The sequence below is a fragment of the Seriola lalandi genome, unplaced genomic scaffold (genome assembly GCF_002814215.2).
Source record: "Seriola lalandi dorsalis isolate HSWRI2012SDOR001 ecotype SW California unplaced genomic scaffold, Sedor1 jcf7180002054334, whole genome shotgun sequence".
In the NCBI taxonomy this organism is placed as follows: domain Eukaryota; kingdom Metazoa; phylum Chordata; class Actinopteri; order Carangiformes; family Carangidae; genus Seriola; species Seriola lalandi.
The window spans coordinates 595,159-608,391 of NW_019524887.1; the positions used below are offsets into that span (position 1 = coordinate 595,159).

Below are 13,233 nucleotides of genomic sequence, written 5' to 3' on the forward strand. Positions count from 1 at the left end.
CATGTAGTTTTGGAAAAATAAATGCCCACTTTTAACATTAGCCTCATTAGCCCTACTATTTTTGTTTAAAGCCTTATTAAAATGCCTTGGAAATGCAAGTACTGCCCTGCCATCTGTAAGAAGAGAGCACAGCTTTTAAACACTATAGGGCTAAATGGCTCAGTTCTTGCATAAGTCCCATGTTTTAGCCGCTAAAATATGGGACTTATGCAAGAACTGAGCCATTTCCTTGCTTGCATCAGGAATGTATGTGTACATTCAAGTCTCTCAATGGAGACTTGGAGTTTAACAGGGTTGTCGGGAGAAATCTTAAAGAAGAGTTCTTTGGTGTTCTTGATAGTTTGTGTCCAAGCTTGATGGAAATCTTCAAAAGGAAGACAGGTCGGATAGGCAAGCAGTTAGCTGACCTGCTACAACAGACAATGGTGGGTTGATATTTCTGTTTTGTCTTGTAATGATATTGATGGTAAATTCATTCATATTACAAAAACTAATCTTCTCACCTTCCCTTGTGGTATATGAACAAATAAACTGATAAAAGATATATTTCTTTGCTCTCCATTTAAGTGTGTGTTGTACCTCTTTGCAGAGCACTGAGCCAACAGCCATTAGATGCTGGGGATGGGGATGATGCGTCTATGTTCCTTAAGAGCAGTTCGGTGAGTAAAGTTTTTTGATTGGTATTTTTTTCATTCTCCTATGTTTCGTGTATTTGAGATGATGGGTTATGATAATTAGCATTAGGCCACTAAAGCTCTGGTCAAAAAACTGTGTGCTTCACCCCGGTCAGCAGCACACCTAAACAGCTTGTTGATACATTATCTAAAATAAAACCACTTTGAATTATAAAAATAACAATAAATAAAAATCATAATATTTGTGAAGACCATACAGCTGATTGTAGACAAATTGCTGTTAACCTGAATATCCTCTTTTTGTCTTGTTTTCTCACTATAGGCTCTTAATGAGGGAGACTCCGTGGACATTCCAGTGGGAATCCTCTGCCATGAGGACACCAGTGCTGCAATCCCAGCAAACCCAGCATTGCCACAACTAAACCCCTCAAGAGTGGGGATCATCCTAGAGGGCAGCCTTGTAATGGAAGACCTCACCAACCTACCTCAAGCAATGTGCCTCTTGTTTGGCTTTGCCTACACTCCACCTACAGTACCCAAAGTGCTTGAAAAACACTTTTACGTTCATTCAGCAGGTAATGCTAAATTTGGGCCGAAGTGAGCTACCGCCAAAGGTTCAAAAGCTGAAGAATGATCTTGCAGTGTAAGACACATTCATGCTCATGGAACAATTCTTCATGTCCGTGTCTGGATTGTTGCACATACTGTATGCATTGCACTGATTGGAGCAAATATTTTTGCAGTTTTGTATGTGATTGTTCTTGTACTAGATGTGTCTAGTATTGTTTGTTTTACTGAAATTATTCCATATTTTAGAAAGTTGCAGGGCTTGTTGTGTGGCACACAAAGCATACAGTTTTTCCTTTTGCACTCGCAGTAAGTTGCTACATGGTCAGTGTTGTTGTTTTTTTGTTTTTTTTCAAACTTGAAAATTGTTCACAGCAAACAATTAAAAAACTGTGCTGTGATGTATTTGGAAGGAAATCGTTTCATCATTTTCATAATTCAATACACATGTTCTATGAGCTGCATCATAGAAAGGTACTGTAAGGTAATATCTGCAGCAATAAGTAAGAATATACTGTTGTACTTGTTGGCAAAGACCCATTTTGATAATTTTATGAAAACAAGGTCTTACTGTTATTATGGATTTGCATCTGGTATTTCACACAGAGCATCATTGTTAATGCATATTTATTGCTTTGTTGTATGTCTAAATAAAATAAATAAAATGTACTGTATTGTGTGGTCATTAACAAAAGATTAATTTAATTGGAATTTTATTTTCTTATCCCAAACATAATATTTTAACATTTAATATATTCATATTTTTAATAAAACTAGGATTACAAGTGTATTTAACTTATAATATTAAGTTTTGACTATACTACTTTTAAGTAGACTCCACAATTCTTTTCGAGTGTATATAACTTAAAAATGTTAAATTCTGACTATTGCACATTTAAGTTGACTGTACTTAAACAAATTAATTTTCTCTACTGTCAATAACTTAAACCGTTTGAGGCAATCACTTGACGCAAATGGTTTAAGTACAATCAACTTATCCGGGCTTACAGTGTTGATCCATATTAAAAAAAATTAACTATGTCTGTTTTTGATTTTTACCATTTTTAAAAAACAATCTGTACCCATGTAAGTTAAATGGAATAGCTAAGATAAGATAAGAAGATAAGCTATAAAGGTCAAAGAGTGATGACTAAACCCATCAAGAGAATGTATTATTCTGATTATAAGGCAAAGTTTGTTCCACTTTCCATCAGCCCCAAGCAGACAAGAATCACTTGCTGATTTCCTTTATATATTTGAAATTAAAATAATTTTTGTTTGAAATGAACCATCCTTCATTCACAGAACTTAAAACAGCGACTTTCAAAGCAGCAAACAATCTCTCTATGTAAATAAAGCTGGAATCACCTGTCACCTGTTATATTTAAGTCTGTGCTCCATGGTGGGGATTACTCTAATGTACACAATACATTATGCATATGTATATATCAAGCTTTAAAGACCTTTTTTTTTTACCGCCATTTGTAGCCATCTATGTGCAAACTACCTGGTGCATCATCAACATGCAGCTTGATTACTGTTCATTGATTTACTGTGAAAAAGAAAAAGAAGGGATTATCTTCCCTTCCTATACATGTGTTCAGCCATACATACCTGAACTCCACCAAAGCCATTGGGACCCAGGAAACGCTCACACTCTGCAGCGATGTCGGCCCAGCGCCACTCAAACAGGTGGACGATGGCTGTCCTTCCATGCTTGGTGTGAGGGTTGTGTTGGGCGAAGCCGAGCCCGAACAGAGCCAGCAGAATGAACAACTTCATGCTTCCCCGTCGATGAGCCAGAAAAACACACTGTCCTGCTGCCATGCTGTTAATATTTATACTGATTCTTTCTTCTCACGGACCAATGAGAGGCTGGGAAATATCAGCTGATATTAAACAGGTGTTTCTTTATCAAAGTTTCCTACCTTCTTTCAAAACATGCGGAACAAAAAATAGTTTCAAGGCACATAAAAACTGAGAAGCATAAAGGTGTGCACAATGCTTTTCCCCAAACATAAAAAATAACAGGTTTAAAGAGACTGAAAAAGTGTCAAAGATCCAGAATACTTTCCTATGCGACACACGGTGACATATCTTTCCACAGAGTTTTATCATTTTGTAGAGGTAAAAACAAACTGAAACAGAGTCCAAAAGAATCACTGCCTTGTCATGCGGCAGTAAGATGAACTTCTAACATACTCAGTTTCAACACTAGCCCACAAAAATGTTATATTCTGCCTTCAGACATTACCTTAACGCTATATTTAAAACTTTATCTTCCACTAATTCAAAAAGGAAGAAGAAAAAGTTGTATTCTAACCTCTCAAACCTCTCCAAACACCATCAGTTTAGATTTGTCCCGCCTCATTATTTGTTCACTCAGTTCAATAACCGGATGATGTTGCAACAGGCAGACTATATGCTGTTGCTCATAAAGCTGGAATAAAATATTTTTTACCTCTTTCCATGAAATGATTGTGACAATGTGATTTATTTCATTTCACCTGGGTAATTGTGACACATAATGTAATCACTGCACCTGGTCAAAAGTGATTACTGATGCATTTAAATAGGAATAAACAGAAGATTGTGTCTGAAAAGAAATGATTGAACTTTATGGGCAACAGTGTATGTACAATGTGTGTGATTTTTGGTGAGTGATAGCTGCAGGGGCTTAAACACACTCAGCAATATTTACTTTTCCACATGTCTGAAATTTATACCTAAGTGTTTATGCAATGGAGTGACTGTCCTTGACATGAATTTGGCAATTAGCCCTAAATGTTGAATAATGCTGGTAATTTTGAGATTACATAGATGTCATATGGTCTTATCATCAGAATAAATACAGTAGCCAATGATATGTAGAGCTAAACGAGCCCTGACAAGATTTTCCAAATGTGGGCTTCAATCTGACCACAGCAATGTGGGTAAGGGGTCATGCTACCAGTGTGCCAGCACAGGAGAGAGATTTCTGGTTGTAGGCTACTGAATACAGGATATTATGGTTAATCATCAAAATTACTTTAATCAGAGGTGAGCTGCAGTTACTCCATAACATCTACATGTGACTCTTTTTTTAGAGCACTACATTTGATTACATTTATCACAACACTTTCTTTAGTTATGTTACATGCATGTATGCATATTCCTGGTGGTCTGCAGGGGCTTGCGGTTATCCGACCACAGCCACCACCCTCATGACTGTGTTCATAGCAGCGTAATGTGTTCATTGAGCTACAGCAGGAAATTCAGATGAAACAAAATGACCTAGTTGGCCTCACTTTTTTTTCTTTTGCCACTGTGGGAGAACAGACAGAGCAGCCAACAAAGAGCAAACAGACCACAGCGCAGAGAGCAGCGGGCTCTGGCTGTGAACGCTGGTCTGAGGTCAGTAAATCAGAGGACTGCGCTGACACTGAACTGACAGAGAGCAGTAAGTGTTGTGTTAATGGTAATAAGTTTAATACCATCGGTGTATACACATAGTATATCATGCTTTCAGAACTACTGATATCCACATCCACTGATGTTCCATTCATACTGTCAGTGCAGTGATATAGAATTGACATGACTGTTTGGCGTTGTTATAGTTGCAATGGTGCACACTTTTCATTGTAATTCATCTACATATGCATGGATTTCATTCATACCGGTCATAAAGTGTCAGTAAAGACTCAAGTCTCAAATCATTCAATTTGAAAAAAAATTTTAATTTAAAGTTGTAGAGAATGTGTTTACAGCTTGGATTCAGCATGAATAGCAACGAAGGGGTCCTCATCTCTGTTACTAATCCTGAAGTGAGCTCGGCCATCACCGCCCACATGGATCTGCTTCCCAGTGCACCTGTGTCCGTCCTTCTGGCCAGAAATGACATCACAGTAGGTGCCACCAGGCATGCCAGTGTTCAGGGTCATATCCAGGTCCCTGAGGGTGAAGAGAAGGTTCATATTGTTTTGAAAAACCAATAAAGGAGCTATTTAAGTTTTACTATTGCTACATAGCCAGCGTTAGCATTAGCAGCTGTTTATTTACCAGTCTAGAGGCTTGCCAAAAGCTGTCTCCAGTGGTGAGAAAGCAACCCTTTTGTTTAGGTTCTATTTCTATCAATTCTTTTCTTCTACTGAAGTAGAAGCTAACCAGCTAACCGTAGCCTGGTTGGCCCATCTTGTCACTTTCCAATAGTGAGTCACTGAAGCGTCCAGTCTGCACTGAAGATGCAGCGCTGCTCAGAGAGCGTATTATAACGTCTTGAATTGTAAATGCAACAATGGCTTAAGCTTTTGGCAAGGTAAGTAAACAGCTGTTAATGCTTATGTTGGCTATGTAGCAATAGCAAAACTTACCTGTAGTTTCTTTAAAGCCAATAGCATATTACACAACATAGAAATCCAATGAACTGTTTTAACAGAATACTTCATTGTTCAAGCTAGTATATTTTAGTATGTGCCAAAATAGTCCATCTGACACATTAGTTTTCACTGGCTAGGACTTATTTAAGTGGGTGACATTAGTTTTTGTCAGTACCAGTTAGATTCTTACCAGTCATCATTGTTAAAGACGATGAAACCACGATTACCACGTCCAAAGGCAACCTGGTTGCTCCTGTTGTCCCACCAGTTGGAGTGAGGCTGTCCATTCACCACGTTACGGAAGACGACCATGTTCCTAGGGGGGAGAGCCAACAAAATAAAATCATAATGTGTAATGTATATATAATAGACTTTACATGTATATGATCATAAGTTAAGCAGAAGTGAATGATATTCTGTGCATAAGGTCAGCAGTTCTTTCTGAGGACTCACTTGATCTGACGCCATCTGTGCTCACACACCCATCCATCTCCACAAGTCTGGTCAGGGTTGATGGGAACAGACTTGGTGGATCCATCACCATGGCTGGGAGGGCCCATCCAGTCATTCTGATCCTACAGTGATTAGTAAATGGGTTTATTAAAAAATGTTTCCAAAAACACACCAAACATTGCATTTTATCATTGCTGCTACTTAAGAGAACATACCTTTCCATTCACAATGTGGCGGTTCCAACGGAAACTAGACATCACCCTGGTCACTCCGTAAGGGTGGGCCAGCATGTAGCCAACAGCCATCTTGTAGAGCCTGGAGTCCCAGAAGGTAACGATGGATGCACCACCAGCACCATGGCCTCTCTGGTTGTCATGGTTGTCAACGAAGACGAAAGCATTGCCATTTGGCATGAAACCCCAACCCTCTCCCCAGTTCCTGGAGACAAGAATACAACTTTACTAATGAGAAGTTCACTTTTAAAACACCCAAGTCTGGACAAAAGATAACCCAAAGTATTTAATTTACAAACTCTAAAGTGTAACAGTTCTAGTCAATGATCATTTATGAAACATTTTGTCCCTAGATACATTGGCAAGTAAGAACCTATTTATCCAATCCATCAATTCATGCAACGAATGGGATCATGCCATAATTAAACAATCTCTTCTAATATATCAGATTGATATATGATTTAGGCACACCAGCAGAAACACACACACCTAGTGTAAGACAGCTTCTCGCCATTCCATTTTCTGAAGATAGCTCCCAGTCTGGCACCATATTTGAACTCAGTTACCCTTCCCAGATGGAAGTACTCTCTAGATGTGATGGGCTCACCTCCCAGATCAATAACCTAGAGGGAAAACAACACATTATTCTTATCATCCGTGCAATGTGAAGTAGGAATGGTTTGTATTAACTGTACCATATCAGTGACTTGTGTATTGACAAAAAAATGATACAACAAATAAGCTTTTCTGATCCAGCACTAACACAAACCATATTTCTGTTGTTAAGCCCTCATGTCTTCAGTGGAAACAAGATTTTTTTAGATCACAGGCTGCTTTTGCAGCTTACTTGAATTGAGTTTTGATTTGAGAACCTTCAGCCTTTTATAGTATAGCATCAGCATCACCTGGATATACAGGTGTTTGTGAATTAATGCGTGTGCGTATTTGTCATCTAGTGCTGGCCAAATATGAATAAATACTATTTGTCTTTTGAAATTGTTACCTTTGTGAGTTTGATACATATCAGGTCTACACTAGTACAGTCTGCCTCCAGGAAATAGTAAGATGCTCGCATTGTAAAATTTGCTGATGCAGCTTGCCTATGTTGCACAACTTTTTGTGCCTGTCTATGTTAATAATTATTTTGCATTTTGGTTTGAGGACTTTTATCATCTCCAGGTTGTTTCTTATTTCTTTAACATTCATACAAGTGAGTAGAGTTTTTTAAGTATGGTAAATAATAAAAAACAGCTTATTAGTTTTAAATTTGTATGTATGCTTTCCTGGAAATCAAGGTCAAATCAATTATTTTGTTTCATCTTTGTAGATATTCCAGCAAAATACACAACTATCAAATGCAGAGGTGAGTTGAAGCTACTCAGCATGATGACATATGCACCTGCAGTATATATTCTTAGTACTACAGTTTAGGTTTGTAATGGAATTTGATGGGTGTGTCCTGGCTGATCTTTTTTTTCCTTCTGTCTTTTTGAGATATTCTACTATTCCTGTGTTGAAATTAATTAAACTTCTCAAATAAAATAAGTTAAAAAAAAAAAACTACCTCCTGGAAGATGAATGGTCTGGAGCCACCGGGGAACCATTTAGTGTTGAGGTTGTGCAGACGGCCATTGATAGCAGCCAGGTCGCCGGGCCACATGTGTTTGCAGGCATCAACTCTGAATCCAGCCACACCCATATCAATCAACTTGTTCATGAAGCCAGCCACCTTGCCCCTAACGTAATCCTTCTCCAGGGCGAGGTCCAACAGACCAACCAGACGACAGTCACGTACCTGTAAATGACCATATACATCACAATTCATAGCATCACTTACGATTTACAGCACTTCATAATCAATTTAATGAATATATTTGTCTACAGGTTTTTATTCATAACGTAATTAGTGCCATGCTAATTGGGCTTTCACTTAAAGCTTGGGCGATACATCAGCTGACTGATTTTATCGGCCGATTTTCAGCCAATTGCAGATAAATCGGTATTGGCGTTTATAACAGCTGGAGACAGGTGCTTGAGCTATTTTTTATCCAGTGTCGCTATTGTGTAGTCTGTCCACCAGAGAGCGCTTTGACTCCACTGTTGGCAACATGTTAGTTCACCAAACACATCATGGCTCAGCTGAGTTCTGCACAGCAGAATGGAGTTTGTGGTGTGTCCTCATGGTTCTTATTTTGAGGTGTAAGACATTTCTTGAATGACAATAACTCACACCGCCTAATTCTCCCTTTGTATAACCTACATATAAGTAAGCCCGACAGCAGTCCCAACAATCCTCTGGTAATGCAAAACCACTCAACATTCAACAGCAGTGGTTGAAGGATGTAGGCAACAGCCTGTTGACAAACTCGATTTTGCGTTTATTGGTGGAACAGTCAGTAAGACAGTAAATGAACAACAGCCCTTGTCAGTATAACACTGACAGTCACTATAAAACACACACTTGCAGTTTATCTGCTGCTAAATTAGTTGAATTAGCCATGACGCTAACTCCGTGGCCTTTCAGTGGAAGACGTTTACATATATATATACTCATTCTGCCTAAATTACATAATAGTAAATACTGTATATCCCCTATTTACATGTCAGTACAGTTACAGTCGGTGCATTGGAAACATCTGATTTTCACTTAAGATATTAAACCGTTAGCTTGTCTCGAAAATTGAAAGCTGAGACACAGTGCCTTTTCGGAATTACCGCCAGCCCCCTTAGCAAATATCTGACACACATTTATCATATTTCAAAACAGCTGGCTAGAGCTGGTAATATTAGAGGGATTATTGGACCAGTGGAAGAAACACTATACACGTGTGCACATTGAGACAAGTAAATGGCAGTGAAACCTGATTCAAGCAATTCCCCTCAGTAACTAAGTGTAAAGGATCGAAATACATTTATGTGGATATAATTTTATCAGATTGTTTTTACCTTCAAAATCTTGTATTGGTCGGGTTCTGGTTGAGATTTGTACGACTACCAAATATATCGGATTAATTGCAGTCAGTGTGAGCTAAGATTCAGAGTGAGTGGATCATTGGATTGAGTGAGATTTGTGAAAGGAGAAATGATAATAGGGGGAAATTACCCAGTTCCATCCAGGTTTTCTCAGTGATATTCATTACCTGATTGGCATCACCATAGTTCTCAATGTTGCCACTTCCAGTCCTGCATTTGTGGTCGTTGAAGTCCCACTGGGTAAAGGGTACACTGGGGAAGTCCTTTCTGCCGGCGCTGAACCAGCTTCCACATGAAGAGTGGGTTCCCTCCCCACCCCCGGCTCCACACATGTGGTTGATGACAGCGTCCACATAGATGTTGACCTGTGAGTAGATACAGGATTGTAGACGCAACACAACCAATCAACACCCCCTTCTATCCCTTGTCATTTTCACTCCTTGTCTTCGCACATTGAGGTCATTCTCAGGTCAAAGGAATATGTCAGAGCAGTAGTGCTCACTATTGGTTTGCTGCAATGTTTGTGGTCCAGTAACTCAAACATATGACAAAGGAAAGCAGCAACTACAGTAAATGCCTTAGATAAAAGTGTAAATGGTGGTTCCTCAAGAAAGAGACATTCATGCGTATCAACTGTTGCAATGTAGTTTACCCCAACGTTGTTGCATCTGGTGATCATGTCTCTCAGCTCGTTCTCACTGCCAGATCTAGAGCACAGGTTGTAGCCGATTGGCTGGTATCTCTGCCACCAGGGCCTCCAGGGATTGTTCAGCACAATGTGCTCATTTGGAGGAGAGATCTGAGCAACACAGAGGGAAAGCATTACAATAATAACCACTCTTAAAACAGGAGTTGTCTGTGTACAGAAGACCATTGCTAAACAGTGTTAAAGTGAGTGTATTCTACCGTTATTAAAGGTACAACGATTTTAAACACAAAGTTCTGATTAATCATCATGAGAAGTGCTACTAAGCCTGTGGAAATCAAAGCTATGTAATTGCGTTATGGCAAATGTGGGATCCATAAGTTTATGTATTTCTGATGGTTTGAATTTTTATTATTATTATTTTTTCAAATTCATGTAATTTTTGTTAGAGATGGACCATTTTTGTCATTTTGAAATTCAAAGCAAGAAATAACCTCTCTATGGAAAGAAAGCTGTTTCCAGGTGATATTTTACTTCTTTGCTCCTTTTAATTAAATTTAAGTCATCAGAAGCTGACAGGCAATTACTCTGTGGTTTATAGTTTGTGCGAAGTCTGCCGAGCGTATCATCAATATGCAGTGTCAGTATAGAAACCTTGTTTTAAAACAGAAAAAGATGTGAATACCCTCCACGTTCTAAGTCCTCTAGACTCAGAAGCTACACACCTGTGTTCAGCCATACATACCTGAACTCCACCAAAGCCATTGGGGCCCAGGAAACGCTCACACTCTGCAGCGATGTCGGCCCAGCGCCACTCAAACAGGTGGACGATGGCTGTCCTTCCGTGCTTGGTGTGAGGGTTGTGTTGGGCGAGGCCGAGCCCGAACAGAGCCACCAGAATGAACAACTTCATGCTTCCCGCTGGATGAGCCAGAAAAACACACTGTCCTGCTGCCGTTGTACCTGTAGTATTTATACAGATTTTGCCTCTCTGCTGGACCAATGAGAGGCTGGAAGCTATCACCATGGAGGTTAAACAGGTGCTTCTTTCTCATGGCTTCCTACCTTGTTTCAAAACTATCAGGAGGGAAAATAGCTTCAAGATATAAACATATGCATATAAGTTGGAAAGTGAGTGTGAATAATGTCTGTACCATTATAAAAAAGAAGTGGCTGAAATATAATATAGAGATAAGATAATACCCCAATGCTTTTGTATGCATTGTCTTGAATGTCAGTGACATATCTGTCGCACTGAATTTCATCCTCTGGTGGGGTCAAAACAAACTGAAACCCCGCTGAAGTGAATCACATTTTCCTCACTATGTAGCATTCAGATGAAATTCAGCAGCAACACTACCGCTCAAAAACATTATCTTAATTGAATTAGTTAATGAGATTTACCTTACACCGATTCCAATCTTACCAATGACAGTTTGAATTTATCCTGGTTTAATATTTGTTCACTCAGTCAATAACCAGCCTGACCTTATTATCAAGTGACTTTTCTTGTCCTGAATTTGGCAAGTACTTTGTCTCTGTCCAGGAGTGAAATAGTAATATTTATCTTATATCACATGTGTATGTGTTTTTAAATGTGTTATGTTATCCTGAATTTGCATTTTTTGTATGGAAATTTGAATGCTATCATGAACTCTCTCCAAGATATTGAAATCTATCTTGTCAATATCGTTATCCAAATATCAAACACAGTGTGTGCAAAAATGTGACAATATTCCTGCTGACAAGTGTTCATGTTTATCATATCTTACTATATAATATTACTACAGCAGTGGTCTGCTTTACATTACTGATGTTATCGCAGGAAAAAAAATGTTGGAGGTACAGCAGTTACAAAACATGCCTTGTATAACTTCACAGTGTTGTTATCTGCTTTGCATCAAGGAAAACCAATACAGATAAGCTACACTCGAGTGAGAAGGGTGAGAGGTCAAATAGTTACGTAAAACAAGTTAACTAAACCAGCCCTGACAAAACACAAGCATTTTCCCATGAGGGGCTTCAATCTGACCCACTGCCTAGTTACTCTATTTAGGTAAAGGTTCATGTTAGCTCAGGAGAGATGTTTGTGGTACACTGCATGTGACGTATTGATGCTACTTGTTTAGAAGATCTCTATATGTTGTGTATCACCACTTTTTTTTATTGGGTTGCAACTACAGTATTTCACAGTACCCTGTATCCTGGACACTCACTCGTCCTTCATAAGCATTGAATATTGAGTCCTGAATTATACATGGGGGAGTCAGATCAATTGTCTGTAAATTGTCATTGTCATTTCAACGCCACAGTGTGTGAAACACAATGTCCTGTCCTTTAATTTATAATTATCGTTTACTAATCCTGAACGTTCTGTTTTTAACACCTCAAAAATATTCCTATCATTGTTTTTATCAGCATTTTCATGTACTCTATGTTTTACATAGCGCTATGGACCTCATTCAGGACCTCTCTGACTATATAGCATAACATACTGCACTTTTATCTGACTGTGAATGTCTTGTTGTGACCTGAAATGACATATATAATATGTGTTCATGCATAGACCATGTATCATAGGCTATAAGATGTGTATTGACGGTGTATTGTATATGATCATTTCTATATTTGGTCTTCATCAAATTTGCCAGCTCAGTTAATGACAGGAAAGTGTTAACACATGAATACTTTTCTACATGTTGGCTTTTAATAAGGTCAGAAGAAAATAAAAAATATTGATTTTGCATTTATTATTATCACAATGACACATCCTAATTCTGTACAAACTGGGAATCACATTAATTCCCAAACAACCCCGCAGCAACGATAAACTGACTTTCATTCTAATGTCAGTTATAGCCCTGGGCAGCATGTTGTGAGGGTTATGATGGGATGTGCTTTCATATAACAATAGCTCCTCCAATGGTTCTTGAGAGAAACTGCTTCACTTAAAAAATGTACAGCATATACACGTATCATCTTGTGTGACCACAGGTGATCAAGTTTTTTTTATTTTTTTTAAATGAATATACAGGCAAGTAGACATAATTATTTTGTCCTTAATATAAAATTAACTAACCAACTATGAATATATCATAGGAATTGGGAGTAAATCATCTCAAACTACAAGTTTTGTAAACAACATCTTCTGTATTGTTGAAGAATATCTCGGCAGCAAAGCCATATGGGCTCAGTGGCCAACACCAACAACATGACAATGTATGTACTTGTGACACTAGGGATGCTTTGCATAAAAAAAGGGCAGTGAATGCCACACTGACTGCAGTTTTGTGTCTGTTGAAGCTTTTGTAAACAAGGCCTGGTGTGCCTCATCATGCCTCATCCCACCTGCTGAGAATGCGTCAAGCGGA

General features: G+C 38.6%; 2 protein-coding genes across 2 annotated transcripts in view; both read right to left on the reverse strand.

Moving 5' to 3' along the window:
• Window positions 1–3,491, reverse strand: part of LOC111655876 (alpha-amylase-like) — an 8,014-nt gene extending 4,523 nt beyond the window's left edge. Inside the window, exon 1 of the mRNA XM_023407412.2 lies at window positions 2,817–3,491. Coding sequence (XP_023263180.2) covers window positions 2,817–3,029 — 213 coding nt within the window. The 5' untranslated portion in view covers window positions 3,030–3,491. The remainder of the gene's footprint in view (window positions 1–2,816) is intronic.
• A 1,406-nt stretch (window positions 3,492–4,897) lies between these two features.
• On the reverse strand, window positions 4,898–10,795 carry LOC111655877 (alpha-amylase). The gene is made up of 9 exons (XM_023407413.2): window positions 10,608–10,795; window positions 9,869–10,015; window positions 9,384–9,581; window positions 7,808–8,038; window positions 6,733–6,866; window positions 6,226–6,448; window positions 6,011–6,132; window positions 5,748–5,873; window positions 4,898–5,132 (listed from the first exon to the last, which is right to left on the reverse strand). Exons 1-9 carry the CDS (start codon window positions 10,773–10,775, stop codon window positions 4,943–4,945), a joined length of 1,539 nt encoding a protein of 512 aa, XP_023263181.1. The 5' UTR covers window positions 10,776–10,795; the 3' UTR covers window positions 4,898–4,942.
• Between the last annotated feature and the right edge of the window lie 2,438 nt (window positions 10,796–13,233).